At 48.1% G+C, this 23,555-nt stretch overlaps 2 protein-coding genes across 3 annotated transcripts; one reads left to right on the top strand and one right to left on the bottom strand.

Annotated features, from left to right (window-relative positions):
• The first annotated feature begins 844 nt into the window (after positions 1-844).
• On the top strand, positions 845-7,467 carry CRIP3 (cysteine rich protein 3). 2 transcript variants are annotated; one of them, XM_044003925.1, is made up of 8 exons: positions 845-912; positions 1,749-1,843; positions 2,546-2,603; positions 2,847-2,990; positions 5,945-6,016; positions 6,218-6,312; positions 6,652-6,709; positions 6,974-7,467. In XM_044003925.1, the coding sequence occupies exons 1-8, from the start codon at positions 870-872 to the stop codon at positions 7,033-7,035; spliced, it is 627 nt and encodes a 208-aa protein (XP_043859860.1). In that variant the 5' UTR covers positions 845-869; the 3' UTR covers positions 7,036-7,467. The 2 variants fall into 2 exon arrangements, with proteins under 2 accessions (XP_043859860.1, XP_043859861.1); XM_044003926.1 differs by lacking the exon at positions 6,652-6,709.
• A 374-nt stretch (positions 7,468-7,841) lies between these two features.
• Positions 7,842-18,292, bottom strand: SLC22A7 (solute carrier family 22 member 7). Its single transcript, XM_044003924.1, has 10 exons — positions 17,850-18,292; positions 16,489-16,592; positions 16,021-16,175; positions 15,314-15,482; positions 14,795-14,918; positions 13,209-13,318; positions 12,497-12,711; positions 11,104-11,212; positions 9,074-9,280; positions 7,842-8,563 (listed from the first exon to the last, which is right to left on the bottom strand). The coding sequence occupies exons 1-10, from the start codon at positions 18,234-18,236 to the stop codon at positions 8,515-8,517; spliced, it is 1,629 nt and encodes a 542-aa protein (XP_043859859.1). The 5' UTR covers positions 18,237-18,292; the 3' UTR covers positions 7,842-8,514.
• Between the last annotated feature and the right edge of the window lie 5,263 nt (positions 18,293-23,555).

The raw sequence follows: 23,555 nt of genomic DNA, 5'->3' as shown, positions 1-23,555 counted from the left end.
AGTAGTACAAAGAACTCTCAGTAAAGAAACCATTTCTCTCTAAGATGTGCACCCGATAGTCTTAGCTGTTAAGAGACTTGCCCAGGTTCCCACAGCAAGTATGTGTCACAACCAGGGACTTGAACCCAGGTCTTCCTGACTTAGAGGTCAAGTTTCTATCCACTAATAATAATAATAATAATAACTAACATTTCAATAGTGTTTACCACATGCCAGGCATTTAACAATTATTATCTCATTTGATGCTCACAACAACGCTGGGAGGTAGGTTATTATCCCCACTTTACAGATGGTGAAACTGAGGCAAACATGTTAAGTGACTTGCCCAGGGTCATACAGATACGAAGTGTTTTAGGTCACATTTGAACTTACCTTCCTATTGTACGCGCGCGCGCACACGCGCGCGCGCACACACACACTCCCCCCGCCATCCTCCCATGGCTTCAAAATTCCAGGTAGATGCTTCAGCTTCTCATTCTGGTAGCCCAATTTCCTCCCCAGTGCAGGGTCCGCATCCTCCACACTGATGCCCTGCCCCTCAGGATGGGAACACTACACTGGTGTCCCTGTCCCCAGGGAGGGATGCGTTTACAGACCTTCACACCACGTCTGAGCCCCCACTTGATGTCCATCCACCTCCAGCTCCCCCTCTATCCCTCCCTCCTCAAGAAATTTCACATTCCAGCAGAGTCCCCAGGTAGAGGAGGCTGAAACTCTTAACAGCCAATGGTAACTGAGATAAAGCGGCCAGTGCCCAATGAGGCTTGAGAGTGAGACAGTGGGCGGGGAGGGAAGGGAGCCCAAGTGGGTTTAAGTCACAGGAGCCTGGAATCCCAGAGACCAGAGTAGCTTTGGAGCGCGAGAGAGCCATGAGTTGGACCTGTCCGCGCTGCCAGCAGCCTGTGTTCTTCGGTGAGACCAGGGGAATCTGAGGGAGATCCAGGGGTGGAGAGGCTTTGAGGGAGACTCTCTGGGAGCGAGTTTGGGGAAATCTTGGAATGGAGAGAATTGGGGGGAGACCTTGGGAGGCCGTTTTGTGGGGGGAAACCCCAGGCACATAGAAATTAGGGAAGACTGGTCACAAAGTTTTGGGGCTATCCTGGGAACAAAATTTGGGGGAGATCTTAGGAAAGACATATGGGGGAGACCGTGCATTAGGGGAGATATAGGAGAGACTGTGGGATGAAAATTTGGTGAAGACACTGGGAGGGGTTATTTGGGAAGAGAATTGTAGAGAGTAATTTAGGATATGACAGATCCTGGGAGGCCCCAGGACCTGAGGAAAGGAAAGGGGGTAGGAAAGACTGGGAGGCCCAGGATTTCCACTCCTTTGCAGTTAGTACTGGATGATATCCCTGGCTCGATGGGTAGGGGCTGGCCTAAGGGATCTAGCTCCCATCCCCATGCCCCATTTCCTGGGGAAGAATGCCAGGAATGGGGCTGGTACCCCCTGGAGGCCCTCTCTGCTTCTTCTTGGGTGAATTAGCCCTTAGACTGGGTATCAGAAGCTGGCAAAGATACAAAAGATTGGGCCCCCTGAAAGGGGAAGGGTTTAGATAGAGTGGGAGGGAATGAGGGTGGGCTTTACCAAATCCCCCAAGACTCCCCAAGGGTTGAGGAAGAGAGGGCCAATAAGAGCATTGTCTTCTGCAACACCCACCCATGTATCCCCTTTCATAAGTCTCTGGGGGGCTGAGCTGCAAACCAAGACCCTGACATGCTACTGTCCACTCTATTCCTTCACGTAGCTGAAAAGGTGAGCTCCCTGGGTCAGAATTGGCATCGATTCTGCCTGAAATGTGAGCGCTGCCACAATGTCCTAGCTGCGGGTGGACACGCTGAGGTGAGGCCCCTATTGGGAGGGTAGGAGAAGAGAGGGGAGGGGAAAGGAGGAGAGAGAAGCTGGTATGACCCAAATGGGTGGAGAGATAAGCCTAAGGGGTGGCCAGATTATCAGCCCTGAATGCCCTGCCTGGCTGTCCTTTCTGTGCCTGGATCATGTCTCTGTTATCTGACTGCCCTTTCTTTTAGCTTCCCTCCCTCATCCCTAAGTCAATCTCTCCCAAAAGCACACAGTGAATAGAGTGCTGGGCCTGGAGTCAGGAGAACCTAAGTTCAAAAACTTACTAGCTTCGTGACCCTGGGCAAGTCACTTAACTACTCTTTGCCTCAGTTTCCTCATCTGTAAAATGGGGACAATAATAGCACCTACCTTACCTGCTGATCCTGGGTGAACCCCCAAGTGGTGCCTGCCCAGATCAATCATATTTAGGAGCAGATAGGTTCCCTTTCTTTTTCCAGTGATTGTAGAATCTAGGCCAGCTTGGAAAGGATGGGGGATTGGCATCTTCCAGTTATAAGTAATGGGTGGGGGTCCAGAGAGGATCAGGGCTTTAGGACCCTAAACTGGAGGAGATTGTGGCTTCCACTTAGCAGGAAGACAAGGGGCATGGGGGGCGGGGAGGGTATCCCCTTTGGATTCTCCATAGGATCTCCGCAGTAACTTTACCACTTCTCCCAATTCCTGCTTTCTCCCTGAATTCAGCATAATGGAAAGCCATATTGTCACAAACCATGTTATGCAGTTCTCTTTGGACCCCAAGGTAAGTGCCCATCCCCACAAGGGATGGTGGTGGGTGGGAAAGAGAACAGCAGAGATCAGTGTCTCATCCTGGCCTGAAAGGGGGGATATGATGTGATGGCCCTGAGAACTGGAACCTGGGGATTCTGGGAGAGGGAGCAGCTCCCAGAAAGGATGTTGGAGCTGGGCAGGGGGCATCTTCTGAGGCATGCTTGGACACCCTCATTCTCACCCTCACTCTCTTCCTCTCTGTTCTGGATTTCAGGAATCAAAATTGGTGGGGTGGGCTCCTACATGGAAGATCCTCCCCATCCTCCAACCCCCATCACCACCATGCCCTTGACCGCTGGCAGCTTCAGTCCACCTAGAAGCAGGACAGGCCTCCCTCAGGCCAAGAGGGCAAGGAGGAGTAAGTGCCCTTTTGGAGTAAGTGGAGTACATAGCACCAGAAAACCTTACCCCTAACTCAGCCTCTTGCTCCTTCTGGGCTTAGCAGGGAGCTCAGAATTACTGGGAAAGGACAGATGCAGGTTTTCCACTCCAGTACCCTCATCACCTGCCCTTATCTTTATTTTATTTTTTTGGTTGCTCTTATCTTTAATGATAATACTTGTGTCACCTTCTGTTATATTTTCCAAAATACTTTTCAAGACATGGTTTGAGCCCCACCTCTGACAAGTATTGGCTGTGTGGTGTTGGGCAACTCTCCTAAGATCAACAGTGTCAAGTTCAAATAGAAACAGATCCCTGTGACCAACATATTGACTTAGGAAACCACAGATTGCCATTGTGCATGCTGTATTATATTTTTGTTCTTTTGTTAAACATTTCTCAATTGCATTGTAATCTGATTGGAGCTGTCAGAGTTTGAGACACCTGCTCTAAGGGGTATAAAGGGCCTGGGCTAGAAGGTGCTGAATTGAATTCATAGAGGGACTTTCCTCACTCTGGAGTGTCCTGTACCAATGAGATCACAAATCCATTCTCAGGCTCTATCTCGTTGGATCCTTCTTTCTTTGTTTCTTTGTTTGTTTGTTTCTTCCTTCCTTCCTTCCTTCCTTTGTTTCTTCCTTCCTTCCTTCCTTCCTTCCTTCCTTCCTTCCTTCCTTCCTTTCTTTCTTCATTCATTCATTCGTTTATTTCAATTTATTTTATTTTTTATCTCATTGACTCTTTATGCCAATTCTGTGAGGTGGGCAGGGTGATCTGTCTGCTCTCATGGCAAAAATAATTCCCAAATCTATGTATCCAGCTCTGATCTCTCCTGTGAAATGTCGTCCTACATTTCCAACTGGATGCTGGACATCTCATAGATGTTCTGTCGGCATCTCAACCTCACAGATCCCAAACGGAAACTAGTATGTTTTGACCTAACCCTCCCCTCCCCTCCTTCCTTCTCCTGACCTTGGCTTCCCTATTTCGGTTGAGAATGCCTTTCTTCTGCCCACCCAGGTTTATAACCTTGGAGTGCTTTGATTTTTGTCTCTCCTTTAAGTGGCCTGTGTGCCATTAGTCATCAAATCTTGCTGATTCTATCTCCAAAGCATCTGTCAATTTCATGCCCTTCTTTTCATTCCTATAGCTTCTACTATGGTTTAGACTTCTCACCTCTCATTCCTTACCTCATTATCATTATCAAAAGTCTCCTACCCAGGGGCAGCTAGGTGGAGCAGTGGATAGAGCACCAGCCCTGGATTCAGGAGGACCTGAGTTCAAATCTGACCTCAGACACTTGACACTTACTAGCTGTGTGACCCTGGGCAAGTCACTTAACCCTCATTGCCCTGCAAAAAAAAAAAATAAAGTCTCTCCTACTCTGCTTGTAATCTCTCTCTTCCATCCATCCATCCATCCTCAAACTGCCAAAATTATCTACCAAAGAAATGATGCTTTGGGCTCTGTGTCCTGCTCAGAAACTTTCAGGACATTCCTATTATCCCTGTGTTTCCTCCTATGAAATTCTTCAGCCTGGGATTTAAGCCCCACTCCCATGTAGTCCCAACCTACCTTTCCTGCCTCATTTGTCATTAATCTCCATCACATCTTCTAAGTTCTAGTTGAGGGATGGGGTTCCCATCTCTAAGCAGAATACATTCCAGAAAGGAGAGGATAGGGCCTTCAGAGTCATACTTGGAAGACTTCTCATTTTTGCCTCTTTAGGCCTTGTTTACCTGTTCACTGTTTGTATTTATATACTATAATACTATATTATTTATTTTATATATTTATATAACACATGTATATCATATATTTATTTTATGTATTTATTCATAGTTATAGATAATAGGTATATATTATATATTTATCATGTATCTTAAATTATTATCATATTTATTAATCATCTACTATGTGTGGCACATTGTGCAAGGCAGTGGGAAGATAGACGTTAGTGCATAGCAGAGAAAGCTGGAAACTTTATTTTGTATCATGGATCTGCTTCTTAGTATTTGTGTGACCTTGGACAGGTCATTTCCTTTTTCAGGGCTTCATTTACCTCATCTGTAAAATGGAGTGTTGTTCATCTCTAAGCTCCCACTCAGCTTATGGGCTGAGTTTGTTTCTATGATGTTTGTTTGTTCGTTTGTATAATGTTTGTTGAATTGAATGAGGAAATTGAGGTGTATGAAAGGTTAATAAACTGGACTTGACCTAGGTCACACAGCTATTCAAATCTGGGACTAAAACTCAGGTCACTCAGTCCAGGGCTATGGAAAGATGTGGCATTAGTGATCTTTGTGTTTTAATTTCTTCTCCCCTTCCTCTCATTACCTGTGTATGGAGGTTTGGGGTAGGAATATGTGTGCACAGCCCAGCCTTTGTATGCCCTCTCCCTCCCCTCCCTCCCATTCCTCCCCAGCCCAAATAGGCACTGACACCACATTCTCTAACACCTGACACCACCTGCCCTGGGCCCCAGCTCCAATGTCCAGCTCAAGTTTCTCAGGGATTGAGTTGCTGCTGATTGGGGCCAGGCAGGCGGGCAAGAGGGGGTTGGCACCTTGGCATCAAAGAGGTGGATGACCAGGGCCCCCGATGGAATAGGAAGGAGGGCAGCAGGAACTGCTGAGTTCTGGGTGACAGGATGATAGGGAGATGTAGTGTGTGTGTGTGTGTGTGTGTGTGTGTGTGTGTGTGTGTGTGTGTGTGTGTGTGTGAAGACAGTAGGGATGGGGCAGGAAGATGGGACACCTCATCGATGGGTCAGGCCCCTACTTTCCACCCCATGAACTTGAGCTCTTAATGGAGGGAAGCACTAGGCCCTTCAGCAGACCATCCCTTTGCTCAGTTCTGGTGATGATGAGAAAGGGCTTTGGGCAGGTAGCTCTCAGCCCCAGGCCCAGCCAAAGTCTCTTGTTTCCTAAGGCCCAACACAGGTGAAGACATATGCTGGGGAGACGTCTCTGTGTCCTGGCTGTGGAAACCCTGTTTACTTTGGTGAGTTGGGGCAGGGTAGGGGTCAGAGGCAGATCTGGGTCATTGGGATGGGCAGGAACAGAGTCGGGAGAGACTGCATGGGAGTGGGAGAGGCGATCATTTCTCCTGCTCCTGTTACTCCTGCCCAGGCAGGACCCCATGCGGCCCCGGGGAACATCCCCTTAGCCACCCTCTGGGTATCATGACCTCTTTTTCTACTAGCTGAGAAGGTGATGTCCCTGGGCAGGAACTGGCATCGGCCCTGTCTCCGATGCCAGCGCTGCCGTAAGACCCTAACGGCAGGAAGCCACGCAGAGGTAAGCCAGGGCATTAATTCAGGCAAGAACCCAAGGAAGACTGGGAGCCAGAAACAGGCAAAGGTCGGGGAGGGGGGTCTCAGAATTCTCCTAGAACCCCAGAGCCACAGCATACGAGAGACACCCTTTCATCTCATAGATGGGGAAACTAAGGCTCAGAAAAGGTAAATGATTTGACTGAAGCTGGAGGTAGTCTCTGCAGGGGAAAAAAAAGAAGAGTGGGAGCAGGGGGCAAGGGGAAACTCAGGAAACTGGAGAGAGCCCTGGAAGGAAAGTAGAGATGAGGTGGGGCGGAAGAATTGAGGGTAGGACTAAACCAAGTTCCCGCTGTGTTCCCAGCATGATGGTTTCCCGTACTGCCACATCCCTTGCTACGGATACCTGTTTGGGCCCAAAGGTGGGAGCCCCAGCCCCAGAAGTCCCCAAGCTGAAATGCATTTCATTTGCATAGCTTACGCATGATTTGCATGTAGCACCCTTGTATATTAAAATAGATCTCCTTCCAGTACACCCATTTCTCCCCCGCCCCACCCCTCTCCCTTCCTTACTGCCCTCCCTTCCCTTCTCTCCTACTGTCTCCCCAGTCCTCTTCCCTCTCACTTCCCTTCTTCCCCAGTGTTCCCCCAGCACTGTCGGTGACTCTACTCTTCTACCTTTCCAGGTGTGAACATTGGAGACGTGGGCTGCTACATCTATGACTCCATAGAGCTGAAATCTGATTGAGAAGCTAACAGGAATATGTTTGGCCTGTCCTGGGTCCCTCCCAGGCTCCCCCTATCTCCCAGGTTGATCAAGAGGGTCAGAGATTTCCAGCCTTTTCGGTTGGACAGGGGTCGGTGTTCCAAGTAGCTTCCAGGCTTCGCTCCCCATTCCCTACCCTGCTTGGTGGCTTACGTGTATCCCCTGCGTCCCATGATGGAGGGATGAGGGGTGGCGGTACAGGGAGGAGGGAGAGGCTTCAGAGCAACCTAAGTTCACGAGGAAGAATTGGGGAGGAGGGGAGTCATGCAGGGGCTTCCCTGGTGGCAGTGCCTGCCATCTCCTCCCTCCAGTGACATCAAGGACTGGCCACCTTTCTCCATGGATGTCCCTGTGCTTTTACCTTCTCCTCTCCCTTCCTTGAAGTGCACCCAATAAAAGAGTTTGCTCCTTTGATCTCAACTCCCCCTTCCCTTGGCATTAGGCCTGGGCATCTGGGGTACAGGGTGGGACAGAGCAGGAGAGGACTGACTGTAATGCGAAGCAGGGAATGGGGAGGAGCCTACTAAGTGTTCCTGCTTCCAGGTGATTCCTGGGGAGGGTGTGTGAGCCAGACACATTAGGAGGGCAGTTGCAGGCTGCAGTACCTGTTATGAGGAGGGAGCCCTTTTCCCCTGGGGGCCGACAGAGTATCCCGGGCCTGCAGCTGCTTTTCCTGCCTGTCTCCCACCTGAACTGGGGCTTCCTCTGAGAAGGGGCTGTGGATATCCTGGGCTACTTACACCCCTCCTCCAGATGACCAGAATACTTACAGTACCAAGGCCTTCTACTTTCCAAAGCATTTCATATGTATTCTTTCATCCGATCCTCACAACAGCCCTGTGAGGTAGGCTGGGCAGGTGGTATTATCCCCATTCCACAGGTAAGGGAGGAAACAGGCCCAACAAGGCCACAAAACACAACCAGGACCGGGACCCAGATTTTCTGGACTCTTTCCCCCTAGTGCCACCTGGTAGCCCTGTCCCCAGAATGGAGAATGAGGGCTCCTTTCTCCACACACCCCAAGTAGGGGGCACAGAGAGAATTCCTGTGGGCAGTCCCCCACTTCCTGGAGGTATTTAATACTGGAGGTATTTAAGCAGAGGCTCTTGGGGATGTTGAAGGGCTAGGCCATCTCTAAAGTCTGTTTCAACTCTTTATGGGTATTAGGGGAGCCCGATGCATTGTGGCAGTAGTTCTATCCCATCCTGGGGTGAGGGTGAGGTCTGGCTGTCCCATCACTCACTCCTTGCCTCAGGGACCAACTGGAAAGAGACAGTGTCACTGTTCACTATCGTAGGATTTAGAGCTGAAGGGGACCTTGGAGATCTAGTGTCGTGCCCTTATTTTACAGATGAGGAAACTGAGGCCATTCCTCATAGTAGTGAGCAGAGCTAGGATTCAAACCCAGATCTTGATCCTGCAATCTGCTGCTCTTTGACCAGCGCCATGATGCCTCCTGTCTTAATCTTGTAGTAGCTTCAGGTTTATCCTCTCTTTCTGGGGGTCTGTCCTGAGGAAGAATAAGCCATACAGTAGAAGTTTATAGCAAACCACTCAATTTAAAAAAAAAAAAAAGGAGTCACAGTGTTGTCTCTCTAGAGAAGAATCAGAAGCATAAACTTTTTTTGTTGTTTTTTGCTGGGCAATGAGGGTTAAGTGACTTGCCCAGAGTCACACAGCTAGTAAATGCCAAGTGTCTGAGGTCGGATTTTAACTCAGGTCCTCCTGAATCCAGGGCTGGGGCTTTATCTACTGTGCCACCGAGCTGTTCAAAAGCATAAACTTTTTTGGCTATTTGTGCATGCATGCGGGCAAATTTGCACTAAGAATGGCCAACAAGCCATACGGTAGAAATGGGTGATCTCTGCCCCAATTTGGGACCCTTCCTGTACTCCCCCAGCTCTCTACTCTCCTGATGGCCCAGTCTGGAGCAGAAAATGAGGGTGTAGGGATCCCTTATGCCTCCTTGTGAAAGGCTTAGGGCTTGCCCATCTCTAGTTCACACAAAAAGACAACATACCTCTTTTTCTCCACATCCTGGATGGTCTCAGGAAGCTCTGCATGGCGGGTTTCTGGCAGCAGGAGGGCAGTGGCCGAGGCCAGAAGGGCAACCCCACCATAGGTGACCTTGGGCAGTGGGGGCCACGTCCCTTCCAGCAAGGTGGCCAGTGGTGCAAGGGAGCCCCCCAGCCGCCCCACTAGAGCCGTCAGTCCCAACCCTGTCTGTCTGTGCCAGGAAAGCAGGAGAATGGAGGAGTCAGAGGGAGGTGGTGAACCAGTGCCCCAAACTACCCACATCTGACCAGCTGATGGACAACATGCCCACTAGGTCTTGACCAACCGGTAAACTGAAGGACCTCCTTCACCAACACAGGTTCAATAGGATAAAGAGCTATGAGATCATCTAATCCTTGGCAATGGTGAAACAGCCCCAAAGAAGGGATGACACATACAAGTGACTGGCATAATCCCTATTTTATTTATTTTTTTTTTTTGTGGGACAATGAGGGTTAAGTGACTTGCCCAGGGTCACACAGCTAGTAAGTGTCAAGTGTCTGAGGCCAGATTTGAACTCAAGAACTCCTGAATCCAGGGCCGGTGCTCTATCCACTGTGCCACCTAGCTGCCCCCATCAATGCCATTTTAAGCTGATTCACTCATTAAGACTTTTGGGACATTCTATACAGACTTCCCCTCTTCCCTGCCCGGTCTACTTCTGGACAGCTTAGATTGAGCCTAAATCTGCCTCTTTGCACCTTCCTTCTATTAATCCTAATTGCAACCTCTGGTACCCCAAACAGCTCTAAGTCCTATCCCCTTAATGGCATTGCGGGCTTTTTAATTTTTTTGTTTGTTTCTCGTTTTTGGTGTCAATCAGAGTTAAGTGACTTGCCCAGGGTCACACAGCTAGTAAGTGTCTGAGGCTAGATTTGAACTCAGGTACTCCTGACTCCAAGGCCAATTGATTGCTCTATCCACTTAACATTTAAAATGCCTGAAGACAGTTATCTTCTTCCAAAGTCTTTTCTTCAGGTTTAACATTTCCCCTTTACCCTGGTCCTTTTCTGGCAAACCTTCCAGTGTAGTTCTTCCCAATTACAAAGCACTTCACAGATCTTATCCACTTAGCCTCACAAATGTTTGTTCAAGGGCAGGTAGGTGGCGCAGGGCATTAGAGCACCGGCCCTGGAGTCAGGAGTACCTGGGTTCAAATCCGGTTTCAGACACTTAACACTTACTAGCTGTGTGACCCTGGGCAAGTCACTTAACCCTAATTGCCTCACTAGAAAAAAACAACAAATGTTTGTTCAAATCAATTAATTTCAGTTCAATTTAACGACATTTTATAGATGAGGCTCGAAGTTACAGAGAAAAGGAAGAGCCCAGATTTCCATCCTCTTCTAAAGAGAGACAGATGTAACAACAGACCCTTCTTTCCTATTGTTTTTTTTGGGGGGTGAGGCAATTGGGGATAAGTGACTTGCCCAGGGTCACACAGCTACTAAGTGTCAAGTGTCTGAGGCTGGATTTGAACTCAGGTCCCCCTGACTCCAGGGCTGGTACTTTATCTACTGCTCCATCTAGCTGTCCCTAGACCCTTCTTTCCTTCCAGATATGCAGACACGTTCTGCACCCAGGTCTGAGGTTTCTTGGATGTACCAACTGCTGGGTATGGCCTTGGGTAACAGAGTCTAAATAGAGGTGTGGGGTGTGTGTATTCATGTGTGCGTGCATGTATGCATACATATGTGCATACATGCAAGTGTGTGCATGCATGCACATGTGCATGTGTGTACATACAAGTGTGTGCATGAGAGAGGAAGAGGAAGACAGGAAGAGGAAGAAAGAGGATAAGAGAGAAAGAATGAGAGAGAATAAGGGGGGAGAGAAAAAGGGGGAGGAAGGAGGGAGGGAGAGAGGGGGTTAGAGAGAGAGAGAGAGAGAGAGCGCTCAAAGAGAAGATGGAAAGTGGTTCCTAGGGGAAGCTCTGATGGGGCACAGGACCGAAATGAGAAGGGGTGAAGATTGGTAGTTGTGTCCCAGACTCACCTCAGTACAGTGGGGTACAACTCAGATGTGAACAGGTTGGTCGTGGTGAAGGCTGCTTCTGAAAAGCCCTTTCCAGCCACTGACAGGACTAATCTCCACGCCATCAACCCTGGGAGGGAGAAGAACGCCAGGGAGGGATTTCGGACATGGGGCATGGGGTGGGTGTAAGCAGTCTTCTCACAAGGAGAGTGAGGCTTTTCAGAATCATAGAGCCACAGGATTTTGAAGAGTTAGAAGGATTACAGCTACAAGCATGGGAAGTTTGGAGATCATCCAGCCCAGCCCCATTTTACAGATGAGGAAAGCAAGGGCTGGATTTTAGGAGAAATGACTTGCCCAAGGTCATATAATCAGCTGGTAATCCAGGCAAAACTAGAACATAGAGGTCTTGACTCCCAGTCTTTTCAAGTACATCAAAGGTCCCCGACTAAAGGACAGACTTTAGCCCTCTAGGCATAGGAGAGGGTAAAGGAAAATCAGGAGGGGATAAAGGGAAGTGATGTGGGATGGAATTAGGGTCAAATTGATCATGAGTCTTCTCAAAAGAATTACAAGACTCAGTGACTCCGTTTCCCAAGTTTTATTGCAATACTGTGGGTTACCACAGGGAGAGAACCAGAATAGTGGAAAGATATCTCTCAAATAGTGAAATAAAAGACAATTATATTTATAATATGGATAAATTGATTATCAGTCTCATAATAATCTCCACCTAGGGGTGTTTCAGAGGAGGGCTTATCCTAATTTGGAGTTCCTGGGGTCCTAAGCCAACCCCCGAGGCGGGTACCTTTTTCAGTGGAGGTGTGTTTTGGGGGTTTATACGTCTTAAGGTGAATCTGGGGGCAAATTTGGCCTTTTCTGCGTATGTCTCTTTCTGGTTCCCATGGCTAGTTTCAAAATATCTTCATTTTTTCATTAGAATTTCTATAGCCTGTCATTTTATTTAAGGTCTTCACGGCCTAGCTCCCTCTGTTCCCGTTATGGGTACTGATTTCTGTGGGTAAGAGGACCTAGCATCCTGACTTGGGGTCTGAATCCCTCTTAGAGCTAATATCTGAATTAGAGCTTGGACCTTAGGTTTTTCTATTAATCCCTTTTATGCCTTCTACATCAGAAGGAGGAAAGGAAGGAAGAAGGAAGGAAGGAAACAAGGGGGGAGGGAGGGAGAAAAGGAGAAAGAGAGCAAGGAAGGAAGGAAAGAAGGAAGAGAAGGAGGGAGGGAGAAAAAGGGAGGAACAAAGGAAACTGATTTATCCAGCACCTACTATGTGCCAAGCACTATGCTAAGCACTTGACAAATCCTATCGAAGATTGGGGTATAGGGCTGGCTACACAGGGCAAGTCTGGAGTCTGGCAGGGCCGTGGGTCTAAGAAAGGATTCCCGGGGACTCACCAGAGGGTAGTAGCAGACTAGTGCCCACAGTGAGGGCAGTGCCCAACAGGGCCCCCACCTCAGTGAAGCGGCGCCCTGCATAGCGCACTGACAGGTAGACAATCATCTTGGAGGGCACCTCCACTGCCCCAAACAGCAGCTGTGTCTGGTACATGTTCAGCCCCAGCCCTGAGAGGTCCAGGCTCAGGCCATAGTATGAGAAGTTTACCGAAAACCTGCGATGGTGAGATGAGGAGGGGCTGGCTCAGAGACTCCCCTCAGATTCCTCTCCTTCCTCATAAAGGGCCCCCACCATATCCTCCCTGAGACCTCCTCTCAGATGCCTCCTTCCTTCAGATCTCCCCGTTCCCAGGCTCCTTCCCTGCTAACTCTCCCTCCCCCTCCTGTCTTTCCTTCAGACACCCCCCTCACACAATCTACTCTGTATCCCTCCCTGTAATCCTCCCCTTGGACTTCTCGTCCTTCAGTCATCCTTCACAAATTTACACACAACATCCCCCCCACCACACACACACACACACAAGACCCTTCTACTACCCAAGGCCCTAGAACTGGGCTGGGTCTGAGCCCCTACCAAGTCCCACCCTCTCTTAGGTTGGAGTCTCCTAAAATCAATCATCTATGGTGGATCTTTCTTTCTCTTCCTTCAGAGAACCCAAGCAGGGGGGCCACCCCAGCTGTGCCCCCTTCAGGGCAGGACCCCAGTTCTCACCACACCACCATGCAACACAGGGAGATGTGCCGGAGCCGGGGTGTCCGAAACAAGTCCAGGTAGGAAGGTCTTCTAACCACCTTTTCCCCATCAGCCACCAGACTCAGGGCCTGGGGATAGGGAAAGGGGTTTACCCAGATCGTTGTTGTTCATCATCCTTCATTCTTTTTTTTTGGCGGGGCAATGAGGGTTAAGTGACTTGCCCAGGGTCACACAGCTAGTACATGTCAAGTATCTGAGGTCGAATTTGAACTCAGGTCCTCCTGAATCCAGGGCCCGTGTTTTATCTATTGCACCACCTAGCTGCCCCTGTGACCTTCATTCTCAAAGAGGACTGATGACATCAGGAGGGTAATGGCTTCACTTGCAGGTGAATTGGATTTAAGTGAGGGGGGATTGTACAGTCACCAACCTCACTCTCTCCTCCAGAGCCATCTGGGTCCAGCAAGACATAGGTCAAGACAACTGGCCATGGCCTCTGGTTTACCCAGGAGAATAGTCAGAGAAGTTGTGGGGAATACGGAGAAAACAGAATCAAAATTCTGGAATGAAGAGCTAATCTAACTCACTCATTTTACAAATGTGTTTGTCTTTTCCCATTTTGTGTGGGGTTTTTTTGGTTTAAGGTTTGTTTTTTTTTAACTTTCTTTGTTTCTCTGGTGTCTAGGACATTGCCTGGTACAAAGTAAGCATTTCGTAAATGCTTGATGCAGAGGAATGAGGAACTGAGGCTTCTTTTTCTAAAAAAGAGAAGTGACTTGGGCAAGGTCATACTACCTACAATATACATACTACAGTAGACTACAGGAGGGCAGCTAGGTGGTGCAATGGATAAATCACTGGGCCTAGAATCAGGAAGACCTAAGTTCAAATCTAGCTTCAGACACTCACTGTGTGATCCTGGGCAAGTCACTTAACCCTGTTTGCCTCAGTTTCTTTATTTATAAAATAAGCTGAAGGAAATGGCAAACCACTCCAGTATTTTTGCCAAGAAAACCCCAAATGGGGTCATGAATAGTCAGTCTTGACTGAAAAATAACTCAACAACAACAAGGCTGACAAGACCTAAATCCTGTCTCCTCAACTACCTCAAACTCAACAAGTCCAAAACTCAGCCCAATATCTTTCCCCCCAAAACCGTCTTCCTCCTAAATTCCCTGTGTCTGTTAAAGGCACCACTAATATTCTGGTCTCACAGAATTGAAGCCTCCTCTCTACCTCACCTTCATTTTAGGGGGCCTGGAGGGAGGGTTGGGATGTAAGTCCAGAGAAGGGAAGTAACCTTTCCAAGGTCAAATAAAAAGTAACTGTCAGGTTACTTCTCTGGAACCAGAACCATTGTCTCCTAACTCTGAGGCTGCTGCTCTTTTAACTACCCACCTGTGTGTCAATGTATGTGGGGGTGGGGGACACAGTGTTCATGAAGGGTCCAGGTGAAAGGTGAATGTAGTCATAGGGAGTCCGATGCTTGGGTCCCTGCTCCTCAAGTCTATTGGACTCTCCTCCTATTCTTAAAGGGCCAAGGGGTGTGTGTGAAGGTGGTATAGACCATGACCAAGACTGCCCCCCCTCCAGCTCCACCTTACCTCAATGCTTAGCTTTTCCTTGGCTTGGGGTCGGCCATTGAGGGCTGCACATCGGAGGAGGTAAAGTTGGGCTTCCTTTACCCGACCCTGGGTCATAAGCCATCGGGCAGACTCAGGCACCCACCTGGCGGGGCAGGTACATTTTCTTCTATTTTTTCATTCTCTTGATTTTGTTTTAATTGATTATTTTTTTTCTGGGGCAATGAGGGTTAAGTGACTTGCCCAAGGTCACACAGCTATCAAGTGTCAAGTGTCTGAGGCCAGATTTGAACTCAGGTCCTCCGGTATCAAGGGCCAGTGTTTTATCCGCTGTGCCACCTAAATGCCCCCAGGAAACCCACTCTTAATGTCAAGGCATGCAGGTGCCATCCTCCAGGGAAGAGCGAGGGAGGAATGATTCAAACCACCCACCAGATCACCCATAATAATACAGTCATACAGCAAGGGGCTGCATGACTCTCCCCTCCCCGCTCCCCATCCCTCACTCCTCGATGCCCCATAGCCATACACTCATCTCACCAGAGGCTCAGGATGCCCAGGGTGCAGGGCAGGGTTACAGCCAGCAGCAGCCAACGCCAGTCTCGGATCAGGTAGCTAATCAAAGCCAACAGCATCACTCCACCAGACCAGAAGGTGCTACTGAAGACACCGGCAATGGTGCGGTGTCTAACGTCCAACCATTCTAACTCTGGGCTCCAGAAAGGTGGTGGGGCATGTGGGGAGGGAGGGAGAAAGAGAGAAAAGAAAGCCCAAAAGACATAGAAAGAGGGACAGGGACAGAGAGACAGATACAGAAAGACAGAAGCACAGAGGGCCAGATACCAAGGATGCAGAAAGAAAGGGAACAAGACACCGAGAGAACAAGATAGGGTGAGAGCGAGAGATAGACAAGGGACAAAGTCAAGGACAAACCAAGAGGAAAGAGGAAAAAAAGAGAGGCAAAGATAGAGAAAAAGAAATACAGATGGAAAACCTGAGTTTGTCATTACTTGGCCCTCAGAAATTCCCCCTTCTCTGGACTTGATCCTCCCCCTCCCAAAGAACTCTCCAATTCCTATAGAAATCCTGGTTCCACTAGGACCCCAGGCCATGACCATCATCCAACCAGACCCTCCCACCTCTGTATTTCTCCCTTTGCCCACACCAGGGCAGGGAACCTGCTACCTCTCACTCCATCCCTCCTCCCTCTATGCCCCGGAGCCCTCCACCAGCAGGCAGGCTCTTACCTAGGGGCAAGACAATTATAGTGAAGCCTGCCAGGGCAACACCTGTGAGGCTGCGCGTGATGACAAACATGATGTAGCTGACAGAAATGGTGGAGACCAGGCCCAGGGCTAGCGTGCTCACATAGGCTACCAAGAGCAACGGGCGTCTCCCAAACCTGGCATCGGAGTCACACGGGGGGGGTCAGGCCTTCCAAGGGGTCAAGAAAGCAATGCTCCCTCCCACCTGGAATGGAGACTTCTGGCTGAGACACAAGCCATGGAACCCAAAACATTCATCCAGCCAGGGGATGGAGGGCTCCGTCCCTAGGCTGTGGGGCTATCCTGGCATGGGGAGGTGGGGGCAGTGGGAGGGCACATCGTGGACAGAGAAAGATCAGAGAATGGCACAAGGGACCTAGGTCTGGGTTGCAGAGCCCAGTTTCCTTCCCTGGCTCTCTTGATCACCCCAGGACCTCTGCACCCCTGTACCTGTCAGACAAGTATCCAAAGATCACGGCCCCCACGAGCACACCAATGAAGAAGAAGGTGGTTACAGCCCGGTTCAGTCCCTTTCGCTCGCACACCAGGTCCCACTAGGTTGGGGTAGGGGATGTAAGGCTGGGAGCTAGGTGCCCCCAGGCAGGGACTTGCATCCTTGCCCACTGCCCTAGACAGTCTATGCTGGCATCCACAAAGAACATAGGACAGTGGCTCAGACTGCCCTGGAACTCCCCCCGCCCACCCCCCAGTCCGTCATCCCCTACTCTGCCTCCAAGGAGAATGTTCTCTCCTCCCACTCTTGCCTCTATCTCACAGCAGGATGGAAAGACATGGCCTGAACCAGCTTTCCCTTCTAATATTTCCCACCAAAGTCATATAATCCACCTCCTACTTTCATCTCAGACCAAGGTTTGTGGATAGTCTATTTAATTGTTCTTGGTTTCATAACTAACAAACATTTATTAGTCTGCTATTAGATGTAAGGAAATGGGCAAGGGGCTGGGACTACTAAGATTAAAAAAAAAAGACATAATCCCTACCCTAAAAAGGTTTCAGAGATGGCAGAGTCCTTAGTGGGACCTCCTTTAACAAATGAGGGAAACCAAGGCTCAAAAAGGGTAAAATGAGAGGGCAGGTAGGTGACATAGTGGATAAAGCACCAGCCCTGGATTCAGGAGGACCTGAGTTCAAATCCAGATTCAGACACTCAACACTTACTAGCTGTGTGACCCTGGGCTAGTCACTTAACCCTCATTGCCAAGGGGGGAAAAAGGGTAAAATGATTTACCTAAAGCCACACAGCTAGTCAGGGAGCAGAGCTGAGACTAAAGCTCAGGTCCCTTATTTCCAGTGTCTTCCTCTTTCCATCCCACTATCCCCTTTGCTCACACATTCAAGAGCATTTTCCTAGATCCTCAGCCACTTCCATCTTTCCCTTTCCTTGTGCTGCATTATGATAGTGGAATGGACACTGGGTATGGATTCAGAAGTCCTGCATTCAAATATTGGCTTTACCACTTATTACCTAGGTGACCTTGGTCATTAGTTAACTTCTTTGGAGCTCAGTAACTTCCTTTGCAAAATGATGGATGCGCTTCCAGCTCTTCATTGAACAGTCCCTTGCCTCTATCCTGGGAATATGTAGAGGGGGTGAACAGGGCTCTCCCTTTCCTTCTCAGAGTTCCCATGCCTTTGGCTCAGTGTGTGTCACTCCTCCCCTCTCCCCTTCTCAAGTTTCATAGGCTATTAGAATTGGAGGGACCTAAGAGATCCTGTTTTCTAAGAAAGCCTCCTCAGCCTGATGCCTTGGGCAAGGCCCCACCAGCATGACAGGAGCAAGCGATCCTTACCTGTGTAGCAATAGTAGAGTAGAACTGTGATTGGTCATAGTCCCAACCTTCAGGACATGGCACAATTTGGTCCTCCCCTTCCCCCCGGGTAGTGTTGGAGAGTGGCTGTGGGTAGAGATATCGGTAGCAGGAGCTGAGGCTACCATCAAGCTCCCGGGGCAAGTAGGCTTCCAGCCAAGCTGTCTCTTGGGTGAGGTTGTCGAGAGGGTCTTGGGCTGGCAGGGTACAATGGTGAGTGGGCACTGCAGCTATGAAAACCGGCAAGAGGAAGTTCAGAGGCAGGAGGATCCGGGGCAGTGCCAACAGCATCACATTTCGAATCTGGAAGCGGCCAAAGCCACCCACCTCCTTCAGGATCTCCTCAAAGCCCATGCCTCCCACCTGCATGTGGGGCCCTGGCTGTCAGGCACCCGCTTGTCAAGTCCACTGCCTAGACCCTTGGACTCTTGGGGAAATCTAAGAGCCAGCAACCTGGGTGAGTTGAGAACCCGCCCACTCTGGGGGCTGGGCTAGGCTGAGGTAGATAGAGAAGTGCTGCTTAGGTGGCTATACAGGCAGGCAGAGGATCATCCATGTGGTGGAATTCCTCCCACTGCTCAGTCCCAGGCCTTCCTCTCACCCCACTCCTCTTCTCTGAACCCATATCAGGGGTTGTTACTCAACTACTTAACTCCATATCAGTACATTGTCTTTGTTTTTGTTTTTTTTATTTTAGTGAGGCAATTGGGGTTAAGTGACTTGTCCAGGGTCACACAACTAGTAAGTGTTAAGTGTCTGAGGTCAGATTTGAACTCAGGCCCTCCTGAATCCAGGGCCAGTGCTCTATCCACTGCGCCACCTAGCTGCCCCCATATCAGTACATTGTCAAGGAGAGAACATCCAGGAGGGGCCACTGGGGAAAAGAGAGGTTGGAGAGCAAAGGGGAGGTCAGCCCTGGGAAGGGAGACCAAGATGGTCTTTTGTCTCTTTCCCAAGATTTCACAGTCCAGAGAATACTTGGTGTGCAGTAATAATGATGATGAGCTCATAGTCATGGTATGACCTGGTCAAAGGGAGTGGACCAGAAGGTATGAAGGCCAGGAGTTAAAACCCATGCATATCCACCTGAAACCCCTCTTTCCCAGCACCTGCCCAACACTTGACCCAATGTTGTGTAGCCATCTCCCCTCTCCTTCCATTCAGCAAACACTTTTAAAGCACCTACTGTGTGTTGAAAGCACCTTGCACCATGCCAGGCTCTGGGGACAAAAAAGGCAAAAATGAAATCATTCATTCCTACCCTTTAGTGTCTCCCTCTCTGCCAATGTTCCTCAGGCCCTCCACCAGGTTCATTAGCTCCAGTTCTCACCCCAAGTGTCATCCACCCTCCCATAGTCCAATGTCTCTGCCTCCTCCCCACCATGCTCTTCTTTTTCAGACTGAATAAGTAAATTCATGCAATAGGGTCAGACTGGGGCAAAGGTGGAGAGATCCTGGGCATCGTGCCAGCTGGTGCTGGGTGGCCTTTGTCCTGGGTTCCCTGGAGTTACTTGGATCTCTTTAAAGTGACATGCAGGACCAGAGAGAGGGAGTTTCAGAGCCAATGGCATTCACAGTGTCTGGAAGCCTAGACGCAGGCACACCGACCCTGGACCCAAGGTTGACTGCCTATGTGGGATGTTTTGCCTCAGTGATCCTGGGCCAAGGTCTTAATACATTCCAGAAAGATACTTTCTATTGTACTTTAATGCCTCAACTTCCAGTATCCTCATCCTTCACCCCCACCATTCCCAGGAGTTTAACTCCCTTCAAACCCATGACCCCAAGGTAATCATCCACTCTCAACCTCCTAGTCTCCCTAGCTCTTTTTGATCACCTCCTCTTCCTTTTAGCCTTTCCTCGGGTCCCATTCTCTGCCTGGAGATGCCAACCCTGTATCTGAGACTGAACTGGGCAGCTTACTAATTGTGTGATATTAGGTAAACTCTGATGATGAGAATAATCATGCTTCTCTGCAAAAGAAGTCACTTTGCCACGAAGACACTTTGTAAATAGTAAAGTGCTATGAGCTATTATTAGAATAATTAATATGATGTAGATCCTGATGACCAGTGGATGACTCTGAATGGACAGCCTTGGTAATATGGTGGTATAGTGTTCATAGAAGTGCTGGCTTCCTCCCTAGATCCAGTAGAAGGACCAGAAAAATAAATACAAATTATCAGTGCCTGTCAGTGCAGAAAGTCATGGCTGTTCTTAATTCAATTCAACCAACATTTATGAAGTGCCTACTATATACAAAACCCCTAGGCCTTGGGGATTCGGATATGGAATAATAATGATAGCTAGCTTTTACACAGGGACAGCTTGGAGGTGCAGTGGATAGAGACCAGAAAATGGGGACACACTGGAGAAAGACATGGCAAACCACTCCAGTATCTTTGCCAAGATAGAGTCCGACACAAATGAATGATTCAACAACAGCAACATTTACAAAGCATTCTATAAAAATATTATCTCATTTTATTTTCACAACAATCCTATGAGATAGGTACTACTATGATGCCTGTTTTACAAATGAGGAAACTGTAGCTAAGAAAGGTTACATGACTGCCTAGGGTCATACAGCTAATAAGTATCTGAGGCTGGACTTGAATTCAGGTCTTCCTGACTCTAGATTGAATGCTTCATCCACTGTACCAACCAGCTACCATAGTAAAATGAAAAACAGTCTTTGCCTCAAAGGAGCTTATTATCTTCTACTATTTCTGAAGCCAGATAGTGGGTCCCCTAGACCAATCAGACCCAAGTTAACTATAAGGTCATAAGATCATGGGATTTAGTACAGGAAGGAACTTGAGATATAGTTCAACACTCATCTTACAGTTGAGGAAACTAAGGCTCAGAAAAATGATGTCACACAGTCCAAAACTTTATTAACATTCTTTTCTTCCTTTCTTCTTTCCTTTTCTTTCTTTCCTTCCTTTTTTCCTTCTTTCCTTCCCCTTCCTTCCTTTCTTCCTTCCTTTCTTCCTTCCCTCCCTCCCTGCTTCCCCCTCTCTCCCCCATCTCTCCCACTCTCTCTCTCTCTCCAGAGAACTGTTCCTTCCAAATGACTACCCACCATGTCTCCCAGCCATTTTCATGCTCTTTTACTGTCCCCCAGTCCCTCAGTTCCCATTTCGCCATATAATTCTGCCTTGTAACAAATCACTAGAATCAAAGAAAAACACATTTGCACAGTGACCTTCTCTGGTAATATATGTCTCATTCTGCACCGATCAATACTGGGGTGCACCCTTACTCCTTGGTCTCACACCTTCACCCTTTCCCCTACTCTCTTTGGTCCCAGAATCCAACTAGGACAGCTGAGTGATGGGAAGACATACTGCCTACTGGAAATACTCTCCCCTCCTTTTTTCCCACCCCACCCCCATTCCCCTGGCCCTGTGCCCCAGGTATCCTAGAATCCACCCAAGGCAGAGCATGGGGAAGACCCGCCACTACTAGACATACCCTGTCCCCTTTCCTTTCTCCATGCTCCCCCTACTAGGGTGCCCAGAATCCTTAAGGGCTACTTGACCATCACATGGCTTGGATGAGATTGAATTGACCAACTCTATTCTTTCTGATCAGAAGAGGACCATCCGGCCTTGTTGTCTTTCCTGCCCCTATATCCTACAGACCCCAGGCATTATCATCTGACTAATTCCCTTAGACCAATGGCCCCTGGGTCTTGCCATCCATCCTACAGATGAACTTAGAATATGAGCTATTTGACAGTAAGGGCTATATCACTTTTTAAATTTGTATTTGCAGCACTTAGCACAATACTTGGCACATAGTAAGCACTTAAAAATGCTTTTTCATTCATTCATATACAGGTAAATCACCACCCCACCTAAAGGTTATAAAAAATGCTTCACCATTAATCTTCTAGAATCACCAGTGGTCACTGTATTGATTAGAGTTTTGAAGTCTTTTTTTTTTTTTTTTGGTGAGGCAATTGGGGTTAAGTGACTTGCCCAGGGTCACATAGCTAGTAAGTGTTAAGTGTCTGAGGCCGGATTTGAACTCAGGTACTCCTGAATCCAGGGCCAGTGCTTTATCCACTGTGCCATCTAGCTGACCCTGAAGTCTTTAATATTATTTTCTTTTATATTATTGTGGTCATCATGTAAATTGTTCTGATTGTATTCATTTTGTACTGCATCAATTTATCTAAGTCTTTCAAAGTTTCTCTGAAGTTTTCATAATCGTCATTTCTTAAGGCACAATAATAGTCCATTATAGTCATAGGCCACAATGTATTCTGTTATTCTATCATTCCCCCCCAATCAATGGGTACTCACTTCTCTTCCAATTCTTTGCAGTTGTAACATGTGCTCCTTTTTGCCTTCTTATCTCTTTTCAGTGTTTGCCCCTGGACCCAGGGTAATGACTGAGAGAAGAAGACTGGTAGAGCAGTTTTGGATGACCTTGGCACATGAGAGGGTGATTGCCCTTTGGGGATCCCTTCACTAGGGACCTCAGTGAACTCACCCTTGCAAAAGAGGAGAAGTCTTCAGAGAGGAGAAATGGGAGTGTGTACACTATGGTATACAAGATTGTCTTCCTCTCTTCTTTCTGTTAACCTCAAACTTGGACTTCTTGGAGTGATTAGGGTGAGCAGCTGGTCCATGGAGACACATGAAGGAGCACAAAGAACATAACCAGTGACCATTGAATGCCTGGAAAGCAAGACAACTAGAGAGGAATGCCTCAGAAGAGGTTCTGATCCTGAGAATGAGACAACCAGAGATGACATAAGGTGAGAACACTGCTAGTTACTGACTGGTAAAATGGGGGAAACTGGTTTTCCTCACTGTCTTCCCTAGTTTCTAATCCATAATCCTGAAATAGAATGTGGACAGCCCCTTTCTTTCTTCCTTTACCATTAGTAGATGGTTACTGGTATGTGTGGTCAGTGGGTCTCCCAGGCCATATATCCAGAGATTTGGAGGGGTCACCTATGAGATGACTGGAAGTATATACTTCCATATAGGAGCACTTGGTCTATTTCCTTTCCATTTTATTCTATATGACCACATTATGCTAAATACCTGAGTCTTGTGAATTCAGGAGGCTGTTACCAGAGAGAGGGGAGCTCAGACAAAGTGTGGTCTCATGAGCACAAGACAAATAGTTGATTTAATCTTTTAAGTAATATTTCATTTCATCCCCTAAGTTAATTTCGGACCTTGCCATTGAGGGTTAGCTGAAACTGTTTAGCACCTCCACTGAAGGATGGGCTTGTAGTCATAGTAGTAGCTTAAGCATTTGTAGGTCAAGAGTTATCTAGTGGCCAGAAGAAAAGTTTTCTCTCTGTCTCTCTGTCTGTCTGTCTGTCTGTCTCTCTCTCTCTCACACACACACACACACACACACACACACACACACACACGTTGGCAACTCAAGTGAAATTCCATTTGATGCATAGTTCATATCGTACTCTCTTGCTGGATAATTAATACAGGGACACACTGTCTTTCTGTAGGCTTAAGGAGGACTTCCTATGGAAAAGTAAAGGGAACTCAATTGCTAAAAAGTTACTATAAATTAATTTATATATATGGCATTGTAAGAAATGATTATTTGGAACCAAAATTTTAGAGATTCAGTCCTGATTTCCCCACTCCTTACTTCCTCATTCCAAAGTCCTTGATAAGATAAAGTCAACTCTCCTTG

This window comes from Dromiciops gliroides, chromosome 4, assembly GCF_019393635.1.
Source record: "Dromiciops gliroides isolate mDroGli1 chromosome 4, mDroGli1.pri, whole genome shotgun sequence".
Lineage (NCBI taxonomy): Eukaryota > Metazoa > Chordata > Mammalia > Microbiotheria > Microbiotheriidae > Dromiciops > Dromiciops gliroides.
Note: the sequence above shows the minus strand (reverse complement) of the source record. Positions and strands in the feature narration are given on the sequence as shown.